The sequence below is a fragment of the Etheostoma cragini genome, chromosome 17, assembly GCF_013103735.1.
Source record: "Etheostoma cragini isolate CJK2018 chromosome 17, CSU_Ecrag_1.0, whole genome shotgun sequence".
Classification (NCBI taxonomy): Eukaryota; Metazoa; Chordata; class Actinopteri; order Perciformes; family Percidae; genus Etheostoma; species Etheostoma cragini.
The window spans coordinates 3,711,330-3,730,938 of record NC_048423.1 but is presented as its reverse complement, the minus strand read 5'-3'; the positions used below and the strand labels follow the sequence as shown (position 1 = coordinate 3,730,938).

General features: G+C 41.0%; 1 protein-coding gene across 7 annotated transcripts in view; it reads right to left on the bottom strand.

Moving 5' to 3' along the window:
• ehbp1 (EH domain binding protein 1) overlaps positions 1-19,609 on the bottom strand; it is a 140,957-nt gene that overhangs the window by 42,877 nt on the left and 78,471 nt on the right. For 4 of the 7 annotated variants that reach the window (XM_034897842.1, XM_034897844.1, XM_034897841.1 and 1 more), the window contains 4 exons: positions 17,110-17,151; positions 16,777-16,923; positions 3,584-3,734; positions 897-1,166 (listed from right to left, as the gene is read on the bottom strand). In XM_034897842.1, the coding sequence (XP_034753733.1) occupies positions 897-1,166; positions 3,584-3,734; positions 16,777-16,923; positions 17,110-17,151 (610 nt within the window). The remainder of the gene's footprint in view (positions 1-896; positions 1,167-3,583; positions 3,735-16,776; positions 16,924-17,109; positions 17,152-19,609) is intronic. The other 3 variants (XM_034897843.1, XM_034897846.1, XM_034897847.1) reach the window with 3 other exon arrangements.

The following is a 19,609-nucleotide window of genomic DNA, read 5'->3' as shown; positions in this document are numbered from 1 at the left end:
CACACACAGACACACTTGAATTTTGTCACAAACAACAACATGGAGAGACCGGAGCAAAAACTGAACATTTAGAAGAGAAACATTTACAGGATGAAGTGTGGTATCAGGTACTTTAGTGTTACAATCACCACCATCCATTTCTCTCAAGACTACATAAATATTTCCACCAACAAAGAACAAAAAAGAGAAACACACAAACGGTTAAAAGAAAAACAAACGCAGAGATACTGCACTTCAAAGTTGGATGAAGCATTTGTCTGTCTTCATGTTTGTTTCTTGTGGTCCTTCACTGTACTCTCACCTATCTCACATCGGCAGGATATTTAGGAAGCAAATAAAAAAAATTAAATACGAAACAAAGTAATTTGTGTACCTCTGAAGATTTAAGCAAATGCTTTACTGAAGATATGATTTTATTTCGTCTAGGGAGCACTTTTTAGAGTTCATTAATTGCTACTTAAAGAAGTTTTCAATGAAAGAAAATGCAAAAAAACAACAATATAGCAGCACAGTTCCTCCTGCGTGAAGCACTAATGAGTAAGAAGCCAATAGGATACATGAGTCAGAGGGGCGAGTAAGTAGTGGATAAGTCATGACAAAGCATTGAAAGATAAACGCCATGATCTTAAGTAAGTTGCAAAACAGGCTAAGTGCGAGTAAAAAAGTGAATAAGTGCGTAAGTTTAGATCAGACTGCTGCCAGCCTGTTCAAATTTTAATGAGGGGGGTTTACTTTGGGGTATGTACAGTATATGAGAATTGACCCCTGAATATGTAGGAAAAACACAATGAAGATCCACGCAGGTAAAGGAGTTACCTGGAGGAGGAGGAGTTAGAAAAATGTACAAACAAGACAGTAAACCATGCAGCCCCACACAGCTTCAGCCAGTGATTTACCCAGAGAAGTTAGCTCACAGCCGGGGTTAGTAAGCTCCAAGTGCACGTGGGTGCTGGAGGTGGCTGCACGAGGGGCCTCCAGTGGCAGTGGGTTAGTAACCAGCGCGGATGCAGATGCGGCAGCAACAGCAGTATTATCATCATCATCATCATCATCATCACCACCAAAATGGACCTGCTCTTCCTTGGCCCTGCCCTCTTCCTCATCCTCACCCATTTCACCATCAACATCATCCTCCTCATGATGACTTCCCACTCCATCCAAAACATCTGGGGGTACGGAGGCGAGGAAATATAAAAGGGAGTGAATCAGGGAGACAGGAAAGAAAAAGAGAGAAGTAAAAGGACAGGTGTTAAAAGAAGGAAAAGGCCAAAATGAAACCAGAGAGAAATGCAGAAAAGAATCTTGGTTAGTTTGTGCAAAAACAGAGATTTCTGAGAATCTGTGGTTTAAGTAGATGTTAAGTGACCCGATTCAATAGTCCTTGTCTTAAACGTATAATCCACCATAACATGTCTTCTCCACTTAAGAATCCCAGTACACTTGATGGGATAATCACACTGGCTCTGTTTGCAAATAGATTATCACCAAAATATTTAGTCCACTTGTTATAACTAGGGGACTTAGTTTGTCTATGCAAGAATATTGCATGTAAGTGTGTGCAACTAACTAATCCATGTAATATATATCCAAATTCCTGGTATGAATAGGAAGCAGACTCTACCTGAGAGACAAGGAGGGACTTTTGACTGATTAGTGTCTGTCTGTGTCTGTCTGCATCAGCGCACAAATATCTGACACACAAAGTGAAACCGAGACCTCCGTTGAATTCCCCTCATTCAAAGATCTGTTGCCGGCCTTTCTTGTTCCAGATAAAAGACGCAGGGCAAACAAAAAACACAAAAACATGAAAGCACATATTCCATTAAGTCTCCTAAGGGGCTCAATAGAAACAACAGTGTCTCCACATTAGAAACAACAGAATAAAAAACATGTTGGAAGAAATTCTAATGGAGACCTGAGCAGCTCTAGCTGCATGGATAAACCCACCATGGATTAAAACAAAACAATCAGTAAACAGCGTCTGACATTGCAAGCTCCCTCCTCTGCTATTTACTACTGGTGGGTAGAGGCCGAGAACAAAGAGAAAAAAAACAGCATTTCCTGTTGGGTTTTTTTCTTTTCTAATTTGCTAGCTGCGATGCGAAGCGTACTCGCAAGTGCCGTTCCTGCGTGGTTGGCTGGGGCCTAATTAATGGGAGGCCATGGTGATGGAGTTTGGAAAGTTTCTTTGCAGGCAGACACTTGGAGGGGGCAGCATGAGCTGCATTAAAGGACTGTGAATGGTGTTGAGCGGAGAGGGAGAAGGAGAGGGAGAGAGGAGAGAGAGAGAGAGAGAGAGAGAGAGAGAGAGAGAGAGAGAGAGAGAGAGAGAGAGAGGGGCTAGGATTAGCCGTTCTGCTCGGCAGGCCTTGTGTATCACAGCCAACAGGCTTTCTCTCGTCTCCTCACCTCCTCCTCCTCCTTTCTTGTTTCGTTCTTTCCTCGAACTCCATTTTTAATGAGATCAACAATTAGTCCAATTCAGAAATGCTGAAAGAGCAAATACATCAAGTTCTACCCTTCCTCTGCCTCACTGTCCTTCTTCTGTTGTTTTACCTAACAAGTCGCCGATCTCACTTCAAAGTTGTTTAGGGTCAGACACTTTTTATTTGTTTGCTCATCCCAGGAACCCACCACCACCATTTTTTTCACTTTTTTCATACATTTTAAAGACCAAAAGATTAACCAAAAAAAATAATTAACAGATTAATCAAATTGATTATTTCATGAAAACAATCGCTCCTTGCAAACAACAAGAGGCCATGTCTCGATCTTCGGCAGTCCCTCAATTTGTTCATATCAAAAGGCCTCATTGCTTCTTCTCCTTAATCATAATTACAGTACTCCTATTGCTTTCTACACCCTGCATCACCTTCTACACTCTCACCTTTCATTTGCATGCAGTGCACCTGGTCTACCGGAACAGAACAACCAAAAGAAGGGTGAAATGTGGAGGAATCTGAAACAAATGACTAGACAGTCCTAATAATGGTCATTATCATAATAACCCCAATTTCAAGGAAATGGAAAGCAGTGGGAAATGCACATGGTAGCATATGCTACCCCTGCAAGACATTATTAGAAGTGTTTGGTATTTTGAGTATAATTTGGGCGCACAATGTGTTGTGTTGATTAACAATTACTGGGCGAACGAGACGAGGGAGGAGTCGCAGGGTAAATTGCTGTTCTGAAAATGAGGAGGGTGCCTTTTAGACCCATGGCAGTTGTCAAATGGCATTTTGTTTTTCTCTGAGGATTAGGCAGAACCCCTTTAGAGAGCATAATGGAAATGTAAGTTGTAGCATGTGTGGATGAAGTAAGTGTATGTTAACATAAGTGTGACTTTTCTCCTGAATTATTGTTGAGATGAGATGAGAATTTGTGAGATAGACAATCTTTGGCAAATGTATGTGTTGATGTAAGACCATTCTACAAAACTAAAAGTATTTTAATGAGGATAAATAGTTTTAATAAAAATGCTTTGTCTATAAAGTGTAGGTGTTTATGTTTGCTGTGTGTGTGTGTGTGTGTGTGTGTGTGTGTGTGTGTGTGTGTTTAGATGACTGTTTAGATGTGTGCTGACCTCCAGCAGGGCTAGCCTTGTTGGCCTTGCCTCTCTCAGTGCTGGATGCATCCAGCAGGCTCATGTCAGACATCTTGACTCCAGATCGAGCCTCAGCTATCAGCTGCCTGGCTCGCTCTCTCAGCTGTCTTCGCCGCTCTGCATCCCGCTCCTGCACAAATAAATATAAATAAACATGAACATAGGAATTACTCTTGTACAGGTACAATAAATATCCAGAGAGGAAATCTTAAAGAATGAAATCCATAATCTAGATGAGGTGTTTTATAATTAGTAATGCTTGTTTACAGTAGCCACACAGGTTTACATTACATACTATTAAATGATTATTAAGGATAATAATAATCCAGATTCCAAATTATAAACTTGATAAGCGTAAATGTGCCCTGCCACACATATTTCCTTACTTTGTGGTAATGTCGGAAGTTCTACCATGGACTAACATTTTTTGTTGTTTCAAGCTATTCTAGCATGGTACAAAAAGCCTGCAGGAAGACTTAGATCAATTTGTGCCAGTTCCCATTAATATTCAACAAGCTAACATGCTTGACTCTGATTGGCTAACAACTAGCCAATGAGAGCCTGCCTATCAGCATCCATCCTTTACCCAACACAACTGGGCAAGCTCATGAATAGTAATGAGCTCAGGTAACATGACATCAGACTGACCAGCTTTTGTAATTGACCTGATTTCTCCGCATATTTCTTTTCAGTGGCTAGAGCTGACAACGGAGGTAGCAGTTCATTTTTAAATTCACAACATAACACAAAGATAAACATGGTGAATGTGACTCCTAAAACTGACATGTTGCAATCCGCTGGAGAGGAGACATATCACTCAGTTGGAGTTGTTGGAACTAACTGGTAGATAACGGACAAACCACACAACAAACAAGTTTTATTTATATAACGAAAGCAGCGCTGCAATACTAGCAGGCAGAGGTGGACAACATCGGTAAGTTCACTAAAGAAAGGATTGATAATGATCTATTAAAATAGCCCCCCCCCCCACACACACACACACACACACAAACACACACACAAAATATCTTGGCACTAGAAAGACAGTATTGAGCCGTCACCATCAGAGTAATGGCAGAAATGCCATTTTCAGGCCGATCCAATCTGATCCTACTGATAGCACAGACCACCACACACATATACAGAGCGAACAGGAAAACCTTGATGATTGCAACTGACAAACACCTAACTGGTGACGACCAAACCAAGCACACACTCAATGCGCAGACCAAGTACACATGGTAACCAGGCTAAAAAAAAAATGTCAAAGACAGGTCAATTTGATAAGACTATCGTTTACAGACAAATAAGGGACACAAAAGATAAAAAAAGAAAAAAAAGAAAGAAAAAGAAAAAAGGACACGATTCAAATCCAAGCAGATTACGCTGTAATAGAGCATACTGATTCAAAAAGTTTTTGCAAGAATTATTGCAGCCAACGAGAAATTTACTGGAGAACTCAACTCTGGATGAGACAATGGGGAAAAATACTGTTTTGAATCCTGCCTGGATGATTTAAGCCTCTGTGACAAAAACAACAGATGTAAAGAGGCACACAAACTAACAAACTCCATCTTGCAGAAACTTGTCTCACACAGCTCAACCTAAGCACAAACAACTACACACTCTAAAACTCCTCCTTGCTCCCCCTTTTCCCAAACATACACAAACACATATGACCCAAGGGAGAGTGAAGCTGCATTTCTCTGTCACTGTTCTCCCTCCCTGTGGTTTCCTGTTAATCAGGCTTCTCCATATTGAGGTAGGGGTTTTAGGGCTGGCCTATTGAAGCCGCCCATTTATCCATTAACAAAACAAGCAGCGCCCGCTAATGAGCTACATCTCTCCATTTCCATGTCAATTGTTTGTTTGTAGCCATTGTTAGGCTGGGACAATGGGGCTATATTGTAAATGACAGCAACCCTAATGCACTGTGTGTGTGTGTGTGTGTGTGTGTGTGTGTGTGTGTGTGTGTGTGAGAGAGCCCAAGGGGGTGCCCACAGGGAGAAGGGAACACACCTTAGAGAGAGACTGATAAAGAGAGAGAGAGAGAGAGAGAGAGAGAGAGAGAGAGAGAGAGAGAGAGAGAGAGAGAGAGAGAGAGAGAGAGAGAGAGAGAGAGAGAGAGAGAGAGATAAAAAGTGTGGAGGAGACCGAGAGGAATCGGATGTTGATACTGCTTGTAGATAAGTATTGTGTCAAAGCATAACAACACACTCTCATTCTGCACAATTCCAGGCAACAAAGGAGGAAATTGTTATCTGAGAGAAAATGGGAGATAAACTTTTTTTTCTTCGGTTTACCACTTTTCAAAACCCAAGTTACAAAATTCTTTAGCAGACAAAACAAAATACACCAATATCTAAAATCAAACAATAAGTTGGGGGGCGTGGAGGATACTGGGGCGCTTTCAGTAAACTTAATACAACTATTTTTCTGCCACATGGCATCGTTTTGTCATTGATTAAATCCCACTTTGCAACACAGTAATACAACAGAGACCTTATTCATTGATATTGAATTATTTCAATATCAAATCGATCCAACACCAAAGATTCTTTTGTACCTTAAAATAATGTGTTAATCAATAATATGGTGATGTTATTCTTGTTTGTGTTCTTCTTCCAATATTTCTTTCTTTCCATCCTCACCTCCTTCTTTCTCACTATGTTTTCTATGCAGGTGTCTCCCTGCTTTTATAAATGCAATATGATAACCAGTAATGTCACTGATGGCCTTGCGGCTATGGACTAGTTCTGATATCCAATCTGGCCTTTACAGATATGGATACAACTATCAATTTAAGTGTGCCTGTGTGTTGTATGTAGATACACACATTCAGCTCAGGCCCCAACACACTCGAAAAACATCCCACTGCATTATTGTTGTCGGCCATTTTGGGGACAGGAAATGGGAAATTGACTTTGCCTATCCAGAGGCTAGGATTAAGGCTATAGAAAAATGCATCTGACTTGCGCCTAGCTTGGTCAGCTACAGAGCCGATGATTAGAAAATATGAGAATGTGTTTGGAAGGAAAGACGAGGGATGGGGGAGTGGGTGTTGTTGTGTAAAAGACAATGTGTGACATAATCAAGGATCCAATCTTTCTGTGGCTAAATATACTTTTGTGTCATTTTGAAATTGTTAAAACTGGAATGTGTCCCTTGTAGATATATCATAAAAGGCATAACAGATTAAACTATAGGAACTGAAATGATAACTTCAGGCAGAACAAATGTTAATTTGGTTTTTCATCATCAAACAAAAACATGTGCTTGTGCAAAAGACTCTTTACATTCACAAAAAACTGTGAATGTAAAGAGTTGGACAGAATGCAGAGACAGCGCCCACAGGGACATTACATCATTCCATCTCTTTTTTCCAGACCTATGGAGATTTGATGTCTGTCACCCAACTGTTACCGACATTGACATCCAAATTACAACTTTGTTCTGTAGGAACAAGATATGTCAGAACACTTTTAGCTCATAGGGGAGACTTGTTGACCCAGTGATGATGAAATGCCATCTGGTGGACATTACGCTAAAACAAAAAAAGGGTATCGCGCTCATTACTTCTATCTTAGAAAGTGGCAATGGATATTTTATGTAAAAACACAAGCTTCAAATTTTTTGGAAGCACAGGACACCAACAATCAGCGGATGTAAAAACCATGGGGACACAACTTTGAGAAAAAAAGACAAGCAGAACGCCAACCAACCATAAACCCAACCAACCGCTTCGTGAGATGATCAAAGCCAGGAGGAGAGAAAGCTTGTCAGCTGGTGGTCAGTGGGTCGCACTGCTTCAAGAATGAAGACTCAAGAGGAGAAGAGCATTTTCTTTTTTAAACGGCGACAGCAAGAACAATTGTGCACTGTGTCTTCCATTGACTGCTGGGAACCTCCAGGGGAAGAGAGGCTAAACGCTTGAGTGCGAAGCTGAGACAGAGGGCTCCTCTGTGGGCTTGGCGTCGGGTGAGGACCCCTCTCTGCTCTGGAAGCTCTCTTTGAGCAGGGGGAGCAGGTTGTCGCCTTGGTTGCTCTTTTCTGGGCAAGGAGAAAAGGGGAGGGAGGGCACGCACCACTGATCATGTACAGAGACCTGGCGTGGGCACAGAGTGATGCCACATAAACACACACACAGGGATACACACACACAATCACTATCTAAAAGGGTTTGCCAACCTCCCAGATAGCCAGCCAGTCTGGCAGCCAGTCATGCAGTTCCAGACATTTGTCATGACAGGCTAATTCACAGTCAAGAGGTGCTTTAGGTCTCTATCGTGTCCACACACACACACACACACACACACACACACACACACACACACACACACACACACACCTATGTAATCACACACTCAAAAACATGGTTTCAAATGCCAGCATGATGATCCAGACATGATGCAGGTAAAACTTAATTTAAAGCCATTCTACCACAATAACAAACACACGTGACAGTACACAACTACACGGCCGTGTATATTTGTTATTTTTAATAAAGTGCTCTATAAATGAATTGATCTGACTTATTATTAATATGATTCTTAATATTCCCCTTTATTACCTTCTGAAAATCTTTACCAGGAAAGTACATAAATACATAAAGAATTTAATATCCAAAACTAGCTTCCTGGTTACCAAAGCAGTTTGCATACAATGACTTATCTCTATATTTCACTTTATTTTAGATGAGAGTTAATTTCAGCATTAACAACATATTTCACATATATGAAATATTCTCTTTGGAAGAGCATTGGTATTGTAAACAATTTAATTCAAGAAATAAAAACACACTGCTTCTGCTGGTCTCCACAATGTGTCCCCAAGTCAGGTTTTGAAAGACGATTGATGGTAAGGTGGGAAATATGAACAAACAACATATTCTATGTGGCAGGAAGCAATGGAGTTTATGGGAAATAGGCCACCAGAGGCGTCCAATTGAACTCAAATATTTTTGGATTGTATATCATTGTACATATACAGTTTGAACCAAATCTAGTAATCTATTACTTTCTATACACCTTATTGCTCTAATTTTGGAAACAGAGCAAGAGAGAGAGAGCGAGAGAGAGAAAGAGAGAGAGAGCGAGAGAGAGAGAGAGAAAGAGAGAGAGAGTGGGGAGCTTATCGGCTGGCTCCAGACGGAGTGCGCGGATCAATGGGCAAGCGAGGCCCACAGCGATCAATGCATTTGATAAAGAATTAAAGAAGAGCCACTGTACATGACTATCAAAGAACCAGGACACGGCCTAATTATGATTCGACGGGTGCGTGCCCATGATACGGGCCTGTCTGTGTGTGAGTGTGTGTGTGTGTTATATGGATATAAATACAAATCTCTGAGATGTCAGTGGTGTGAAAGTACAGGCTGTGTACCTCTGTGTTAGTGTATATAAGTGTGTGAGTGTGTTTATGTGTGTGTGTCTGCATGATCAGAATGTGTTTGTGTGTTTTTTGGGCAGAGGTGTCATGTTGCTGTGGTTTGAGGTTATGACTCAGACTGTGTATGTTCGCCTGTATACGTTTATGTGTATTTGTTAAATGAGGGGGATTATTCCAAAATGTTTTTATAAAAAGGATAAGTCACAAATGGTTAGGTGCTTTTCTTTAATTTGCTTTTTTATTTATTTTTTAATCAATGTTTGTTTTGTATGGTGTTTTGTATGCGTCTTCCTGTTTAGTATCCCGTGTGTATTTGAAAAAAAGAGGCCTAAATAAATGTGCTATTTATAGTCATGGCAATGGTCCACGCTATGTAGTTGTCCCTATGAAAATAAACGGAAAAAATATTATTTTGACACTGCTGCTTCAGCACATGTGTGCAAATGTAAAAGGGCACAGTGCCAAACACTTCAAATGGAGTGTATTTGACAGCGAATATTGTTTGTATTTGTATTGTATTTGTGTGTGTACGCAAAATTATGCTGACATTTTCTTAAGTAAATACATTTGTGTGTGTTTGACTTCTGAGGACATCAAATGTGTCCTCAGCCCTGTGTGTGTGTGTGTGTGTGTGTGTGTGTGTGTGTGTGTGTGTGTATATGTGTGTGTGTGTGAGGGGTGGGGGGGCGGGGGGTGTCTAACAAGAGCAAGTAGAACAGGTGGAGTGAAACACAGACTACACAAAAGTCAGAGAAGCTTGTGACTCAGGCGAGTAGGATGGTAAGGTCTTGCCCTTTAAATAGACAGGATAATTGCTGGTGAGAAGGACAGAGAAAGGTAGAGAGAAGGAGAGAAAAAGGAGAAGTAGAAAGAGACAGAGACAAAAAAGGTGACAAAAAAACACTAACCTGTCATCTCCTATTACCTTTAACAGCCAGGCGCGTTGGCACCTTGGCACATCGCTATTATGATGGTGGATTTGCACCGTAATATTTGTATTCGTAATCTTTTTATTCATAATCTTTTTAATCTTTAGCATGTTTGTATGCTGCTGCACTTCCCTGTGTGTGTAAGAAGCCTAGTGTTGGTCGCCCGGAGAGCCCAGTTGATAGAGCAGGCGCCCATACATAGAGGTTTACTCCTCGACGCATGTAATGCGCCCCTCCCCCTTTCCTGTCTTCTGCTGTCCTGTCACATAAAGGCCGAAAAAGGAAAAAGAAATGCCCCCAAAAAAATCTTTAAAAAACAAAAACAAGTATAGTGTGCGTGTGCTGTGCATAAGCCTAGGCTATTTGACTAATTTGCTGTAAAAATAACAATGAAATGCTGCGCTGTTGACTTTAGACCTGTTTTTTGTTGGTCAATGGCGCGATTACTTCCCGCTGACTCAACAAACCAATACGCCAAGAACTCCCTTGAACACACCTCCTTGTAAAATCAGGACGCACATGGGTGCAAAGATGGGTGCAGGTGTATTTACTATTTTAACAACACGGGTGTTGGATGGGAAATTGACAACTGCGTCGGTTATACTAGCAAAGACACTTGCGTCGGGCTTTGCACTGCACCGGGTTCAAGATAGGGCCCTTAACACTAACCCAATGATTGGCCGTCGGACGGTCTGGCGAGGTTGCTGACTCGAGTCCGTTTGGTGTGTTCTGTGACGTTGTCAGTCGTAGGGGCTGGCAGCCTCTCTCTTAAAATCTGACAAAAACATTTTAAAACGACCTTTGTCGATCTGAAATGAAGACAGATTCAACAACTGCATGGCCTAAGTCTCTTGTTTCGGTTAACTATTTTAGTAAAATATGAGTTTGTATTCTGAACAACCTTCAGCGGTTGGGTTAGTGTGTCAGGGCCATTAGACTTTATTTTTGCTTAACTGTATATCTGACCTTTGAAATGTTACATATGCGTTACGTATGTTATTTTGAAATTTTTTTCTTGTAATTGCAGTGTTTTATTTAACCTTGGCCCCTTTTTGACTTCAGCAACTTTTCCAGCAACCTGTCCAGTAAATCAGGGACTTTACCTTCATCTAAGTCTCAGTTCAGGGGCAAAGGTTTCTGTCCCCCCAAGGATGAATTTTCGGACAGCCTAGGAACTATCAGGGTGGTTTGTAAAACTTAACAGTGATGACTGGTAAAACCTACTGTAAACCTCAAGACCACTTCAACTTGCAAATAGTATCCTTTTAGCCTGCATACATGTCCTGGTAGTTGCTAGGGGTCAACAGGATTGGGAGGTGAAAAACATTTTAATGATTTGACATTTAAATGTTTTGTAGCTGATTTCTTCCTTTACCTGTACTTTGTCTACTTTTACTAATGTTCACGCAAGTTCAGATGCAGAGGAAACACAAATACAAATGCACAATAGGGACATTTGGTTTCTAACTTTCTCGTTGAGGTTTTGGGTCTATTTAGTAAAAAAGAACACTTGTATGAACACATTTAAAATTTCAAATCAACGCTCAATTCTATGTCACACAGCCACATGGATAAGAGTAAATTAAATTTCCATATAAACTGTTAATTCTTTAGGCACTTAGAAAAGTGGTGGATTACTGTGATTTCATTTTTAATGAACTTTCTATGAATATTCTCTCATCTGAGGACTTCATCTTTTATATTTTATGAATACAAAATGGAGAGAGACATGAGCTACAGGGTGGACATGAAAATCCTTTGGCACTTGCACTTCAGATGTGAACACGAGGCATGTGATAACTTGACAAAAGAAAGAGAGGTACATGTGTTCAGAAGGGGAATGCAAGTGTGTGTGTGTGTTACAGCTTTCTTCTCTGATGGCTTGATCAGCTCTTGTGATGCAATTGAGAGAGCGGTCTTTCTCTTGCTCGTTAACACACACACACGCACACTTTAGAGACTGCCTTTGATCTCCACTTCAGCCAATTCAGCATACCCGCACACTTTAATACACACACACACACACACACACACACAGTCCAAAGAAACTGCCCACCAAACTATTTAGTTTCATTAAGGGCACATTCTTCAAAAAGAAGAGAGAGCAAGAGAAAATGAAGGGGGTTGAAGGTAGAGGAAGAAGAGAAGAAGAAAAAAGAGAGCTAGGAGAAGAAAGGGAGGGTAGCCACATTTAAAATGAGACCTGGAGAAAAACTATTACTGCTGGGAGAAAGTTGACAAGGAGAGAGGACAGGAAGAGGAGGAGGGCAGGAAATGACAATGTGTGGACAAAAAGGAGTGCACACAAGGTCATATTTGAATTTTTGACGGAGGCATTTATGTATTTTCTGAAAAAAAAACAGCCCTTCACTGGTGGCCATCTCGATTGTAGATTGCAATTAATGTTCTGGAGTTGTAAGATTCTTAACTGCTTACAGGATTATTTTAAATTAGATTTCTTTGTTTTAAGTATCTCAACACTGATATTAACTCTTGTTTCTTTGTTGCAGTAAATTGGCTGCCTGAATGTGCCACCTTTCAAAAGTTCTCCTTTCCACTTATCCAGTGTTTAGCAATTCGGGCCAAAAGTCAGGGAACAAGTAGCCTGTTATCATTTTGACGTATTTGTTATAATCACTTGGATGAAATGTGTACAATCAGAATAACTCAGACATAATGTGTTTTTTCATTTTTTAGGAATGCAGAGGTTCGGCCAGAGGGGCCTTTGATTCTGGCCACCTGTGACACAAATAAATGAAAGAAAAAGAGAGAGGCGAAAATGAGGACATGAATGCAGTCAAGTCAGGATCGGACAACAGAGAGCAGATGGGAGTAGATGACAACACCCACAGGTCACAACAGCAGACCTAGGAGTCCCCTCCACTTCTAAGGAGGAGAAGGGGGGAACAGAGGGGGGGGAGAGAGAGCTGGTCGGCAAAAATCAAACGGGACCCAATTATAGGAATCACAACGAGTCAGTGAGCAGGGGAAGTCTCTTACCTGGAAAACACCAGGGCATTCACGTGCACTCTCAAACGCATATCCAACGCACACACACGCATACCCAACACACACACACACACACACACACACACACACACACACACATTCTTAAAAGACTGCAAAATTACACATGCGCTATGTAATGGCACAAAGTACAGACATATTTCTGCACACAAACACACAGGAGCATACGCTTCTGTGTCCACATGCACACAAATACACTTCTCCCAAACCTAGTGTGGATAATTAGCCTGGCCAGGCCGGTGTGAAATTACTGTTCTCATCTGCTAATGGATGAGAAGAGCTGAAGCGAATAGACACAGACACACACACACTTCTCTATTAAAATAATAACAGTGGAAAAGACTAAAAGAGCAAAAGCAAGACAAACAAAAATTGGGCAACTGCATTAATGATAAAATGAGAGAATAAAGTCCTTTTCCTATAATTTTTTAGTAAAGCTCAATAATTACCAATCTGGCTGCTGTGTGAGTAGGGGGTGGTGTCATTACAATATTACAATACATCTGCATATGTTGTGAAGGCCACCTATGAGGCGGAGCAGAAGGAGAAAGAGATGGGCACAAAACTATTAGTGGTGCTTGATCATCAAAGACCACAGAGAGTAGGACAGACAGCAAAACAAGATGGAGAAAACAGGAGGATGAGGTGTGGTGGAGAAAGACAAAGGACAGGCAGAAAAAGACAGTGAGTGAAAAAGAAAAAAACATGAGAACAAAAAAACAAAAAAAGGCAGAGTGTGAGAGAGAGAGAAAGTGAAGACAGGGAGGGAGAGGAAGAGAGAAAACTGAACCTGTGACCTTAGATGAAAGAACAAGTCACTGTGGGCTACAATTAGGGATGGCAGGAGGGAGAGCATAGGTCAAGAGAACAGGGCTAGACACACACACACACACACACACACACACAATCCAACATAATGTTTTGCATCAAGCTACATTCCTAATGACAACAGTCACTGTGGCTGTTGGTATTATGAATAACAAATTGTACAATAACTGTTCTGCTGCTACAAAAGAGTTATTATCCTTACACTTCTCTGTAATGTTTATGTGCTGCGCCTTTCTTTGATGGTGTTTAAAAAAGTTCAAACACAACTGAAAAGGGCATTTCTTTCTTAGGTTTTGAACAAGGTATGGTTTAGATGAAGATATATGCTATGGAGATAAGTGTGGGGGAGCCGTTTCTGATGAGAATGAGCATGGGTGTATGTTGGGAAACCGAGTTTATTGTACAGATACATGAAGATCTGCTTATAGATAAGTTTCTTATTTTTAGTGGCTGGGGGGAATGATATCAAAGAGGATGAAAATAATAACACGCAGAAAGACAAGACTTTGTAATTCTAGTTTTGTCACCAATTGCTGTTCAGGAGATGATTTCTCAACAGTTATCATACCTGACCCAAAAACTTCAAATAAAAAAAAAAAATGCTTATTCTGTTTGGAGAATTAGTGCTATCCTGCAATTAATGATTATTTGGCTTATCACTTATCTTTCAATTTTTTTCGACTGATTGCCAATTGTACTGTCCCATAACTTTTACAGCTTTGAATAAGACACGAGTTTAGTTAATAGATTTCAAACTGTAGTGCCACATAATAATTATGACTCTTGGCTCAATATTGCTGAATCCTTGAAATCCATGCTTTAGACTTGCATGTGTTTGGTCCCATATGTCTTATATCTGTCTCTCTGCCAATGTATTTTGTTTGTTTGTGTATGTCTAATAAGTTATGTCTTATTGCTAAACTGCAGATTCCATTCCTACTGTTGTGTTTTTATTAGGTCTCCCCCCCTCCCCGTTTTTCCTCTATGTAGTTTTTGGTCCTGGTACGTGTTCTTATGTCTCAGTGTATTGTATGTCCCAGTAGTAGTGTTTGTTAATTGTATAATAAACAATATTTGATCACAAAGAAAAAAGAGATGTCAAACTAACCGATTTGTCATTTGTGTTTTGAATGCTACACCCCCAAAACAGCTAATGTAGCCCCCTCCTCTCCCTCTGCCCAAATCATTCTGTTGCCCCCACATTAGCCACTTCTCTGGAAGAATGAAGCCTGCTTTAATTGAATTAAATTATACCTTATGCATGCTAAACCGCAAAGCATCTACTTAGACGGATGGAGAGTTAAATGGGAAATGCTGGGCCTCTTCAGCTGATAATCACACACACACACACACACACACACACACACACACACACGCTAATCAAAACAAGACATCAAGTAATCTAATCTGAATCACTAACAATTATCAGCACATTGGCCTCAAGGCCAGTCGTATTCCTTTGATCAATGTTTTCTATTAAAAAAAGTGTAAACAATTCAATATCTTCCTCTCAACCCTCCTCCTTTCCCTACTTCCTTTATGCATGGGAGCAGTGTGTGTGTTTGTGTGTATGTGTGGGGGTTATTAACCAATTGTCCTTGGAAATGAGTAAGGAAATCAGGAGGAGATGGAGAGAGAAAGCGGAGGGTTGGGTCTGGCTACTTTAAGGAGCTAATCTAAGTGAAGTCGGCCATCTTGCCGCACAACAAAGGACAGAAGAGGACCTATTTTTTGTCGCTAAGGAAATATATCGGCACTGCAGCAGCTTTGAAAAACTCTTTTAATTTGCTTTCTTTCTCTGAAGACTTTTAACACCACCAGTCCTTGGAAGTTCTTCATTTATTTTCTCAGATTATGCCAAAATTGTTATTCCTGCACAGAGACTTGTACACATACATTTGCATGCCTACACACTGACAAACACATATGTGCGCGCCTGTGATTGCACACACACACACACACACACACACACACACACACACACACACACACACACACACACACAAAACCATCTAATTCAAGGGCATATATCTCTTTAAGGATTCAGGCAGCAGGGGCATGCGGCTGCTGCCTTTTAGATATTTCATTACCAAGGGGTATTTATTTAATTTTACCCTCAAATCCGTTGTCCTCACAATTCTCACAAGACCATTTTTTTCGTCTTATCCCCTTTTCATTTCTCTGAAACATTTGACAACAGTTCTTTCCCAGGGTAACTCCTGGTCCATCAGTGTGCACCCCCCATCCCAGTATATTATGTTCAGTGGAGCGTGCTTGGTTCAGAGCCGGCAATTTCACTCACTTCTTCTCTAGTTAAGTTTGCTTCGGAACAGCAATTCCCACCCCCCTTTACAGTGAATGTACTTTTGCTGACAGGTGTTTTGTGTACATTTACTCCGTGTTTGGGGAAGTTGAGGGGGCAGCAAATTTAGTCAGGATGTCAAAATAATTGTTCAAAGTCATGATGACCAACGAGAGAGACTAAAAGAGAGAGTCAATCCACACTTTGGTTTTTCTAACTGACATGTTCAGGTTGTGATGTTCAGCAGTCCATAAGAGAGTCTGAGCAGAAGTTAATAAGGAAAAGTCTTCTCTCCTTCTCAAAGCATAAAGTGGACTGACAGAGGATGAGACAGGCTTTTCCAGCATGTTGGAAGTGTAGTGAGCAGCGAATAGAGAACTGTGGAAGTGAGGGTGTTGAAGAGGCTGGTGGTCACTCTATTAGTTGTTCCGGCACACTCAGGCAATGCTGTACAACACTCCAATACATGGAGCAAAGAGGCAGGAGGACAGACAACTCCAACTCAGGACAATCTTTCCTTACTACACACAGAAGAGGTCAGACGGACCTGCCCCCTCCTCAAAAACCTGAAGACCCAGACTGACCCAAACCGAGCCTCAGGAAGAGACTTTTTTGAAAAATAAGAGGTCAGTTTTTTGGTCCATTTAAGATGGGACAGTACTGTCACACACACACAAACACACACCACTTTGACTTACATCGCAGACATTTGTGGCACTGTTTGGTGCAGTGACGGCTGAGTTGGGGACGTTCTTGTTTCCTGCCTTCATTGCAGCATCTCTGCGGGCTTGCTCCAGGAGAACTCTGGCTCTCTCTTTAAGCTCCTCCTGACGAGACAGCACCTTCTGTGTGCAACCACAGGGCATAAGAGTGATAACATAAAACAATGCTAATGACTGGGCGCAGTTGATTTCTAATAAAACTGTGTAAAAAAAAAAAGTGTGCTTGTACACTCTCACACATTCATGTATACTAGTGTAAGGTGTTTTTTCACATATGTAACCTCTTACGCTCTTCAAAATTGTACTCACCTTCTCAGCAGGGGGACTTGATACAGGGGCAGGTATTGGCTCCTTTGAAAAAGAAAATATCCTAAATTAACTACAGGTGTGTAGCCAAATACCAAAACACCTTTAGATTTGCAATTAGAGTTACAGGTTCTAAATTAAGTATTTTGTCAAAAAAAGCATCAAATAATGTTGGTTGGACTGGTTTTATGCTTCTTAACAAATTAATTAACTTGTATAGTCTAGTTAACTATGATGCCTAAATAAGTGAAATGCAATGGAAATTAACACATTTTAACAGGGAGTAGTAAGTTTCCTCCTGGTACAGTGAGCAGGGGAAGGGAGAGAAAAATTTAGATAAGCGGACCCTGTAAGAGCAGGGTACATGATAAACAGGGCCTGCACTTTGGCATTATGTGGCCAGCCTACAAGCCAGGCTCACAGCCCTGTCTGGGTCCAGTGGTGTGGAGAGCATGACGACTTTGACAAGAAAGCAAAACAAACCTAGCTTAAAATTGTATCTGCACGGTAATCCTGGCTGTATTATAAAAGGGGTGCAAAGTGGGCAAACAGAGCTTTTTACATTTGGCTTAGGCCGAGCAATATTACAACCAAGCTGTGTATAGCACTGAAACATGTTTATCTGTTCAACAAGTCAAATCTGGCTTGGGTGCAGGCAAGGCTGCATCCCGCTAACTTGATAATAGCAGTTCAAAATGGGGTGTCATAGCTGTCATAACCCCCCTGTTGCCTCCCGCCTGCCCCGTGACCTTTCGACTTGTAAACAGGAAACAGTAATCTGGGGTTAACCAACGCAGGCAGCAATGTATTCAATGTGTGTTTGTGTGTGTGACTGTTTGCACACACGCATTAAAGGAAAATTCCGGTCAATTACCACTCTTAGCTCTGTTGTTTGTATATGTGTAGTGCTTTCAGTAGAGAGAAAAACTAAACAATCGGTGCTGCCTACACCGTGTTATCCTCCTGCTAGAGTTAGCACCCAACAGGCTTGAACAGGGCAAGATATGAACGTGTTATAAAACAATGTTGCAGAAAAACATTGCAACATTCTTTGTTGGGAGACACATGCGCTCCCTCACAGCTTATGGTTGCCTGGCTCTGACTCACAAAAAAGAAACCATAAGTAAAATCAAAATAAACACTGCATAAACTCCACTACCATGTTTATTTAAATATTGTCTTAAGAGATTCTAATATAAGCCTAAGCCTATATATTACTATTAGGACTATAGCTTACATATGTCACGGATGTATAAATTAAATAAACTTCAGCTTGAGTCTGATTTACAACAGCAACACGGTTGACTGCACCAGTTATCTCTTTCTATTCTGCATTCTTTCTACAGCCTAATACCAGTTTTTAGACTGCCAAATAGGACACATGTTACTGCAAATGAACCTGAGATGTCAAGGTTTCAATCTCCACCTAAATTGTAGGGACGAGGCCTCAAAACCGAGAATATATTAGGGAGTGATGTTTAAATTACAAATGTTTCCAGCCGCTGCATTTATCAATGTACGACCATTCTTACACTCCGTTTGGTGTGATACAAACGTTTCATGAATCCAACGTGACGCCTCTCGTAAGAGGGTTTCTGTGCTCATATCTGCACTGGTTTCCACGTTAGGTTAATAAATGAGGGCCAGTGAATTTGACTGCTCTAGATGTGAAAGAGATGCATGAAAGTTGTGCTAATTCAGGTGTGTATAGTTCCTGTGTTGATACTACAAGGAGTTCTTTGTGACCGTCTACAAACTACAACACAAAAAAGAAATACAAACACATTTTCAAAAATAAGATGACGTTTATTTTTTAAAAGTAAGTGCTGTAGTACAACTAGCAGGAGACAAGTCACAATTGAGGTAAGTTTGGAGACACTACCTTATTTAAATCATTAAATTGATAGCCTGTATATTTTAGTTTTTTCTATTTTCTGTGTTGTACTTTGTAGACGGTCCCTAAGCGCTCTTCCTGCCGTCTCAACACCGGAACTAAACAGCGCTAAATTAGCACAACTTTCATGCATTTCTCTCAAATCTACAGCAGTCCGATTCACTGTGTTCACTCGGAATAAATCACTTCACGTGGGTAGGTACTTTTGACATTTTGAGCATGTTTTGAGGCTAAAAACCTGTTTAAAACTTGCCCTGTTTAAGCCTGTTGGGTGCTAACTCTAGCAGGAGGATAACACGGTGTAGGCAGCACCGATTGTTTGAGTTTTTCTATCCACTGACACTACTCCACATTTACAAACAACAGAGCTACGTGTTGGAATCGACCGGAATTCTCCTTGAAGGCGCGTGTCAGTGTGTGTGTGAGACGAGATGAGGTGTGCTCTGCGCAAAGCGTCACCACGCCTGAGCAGTCACGGCACCAACTGCCATCAACTGAAGGGATGAGAAATATAATGAAAAATATAATGAAATGTCAAAGCAGGGGGTTCTCCTGGGTGCCTTCTATAGTCGCCACATGTTAAGGGCCCGGACTCGATGTGTCTGGGTC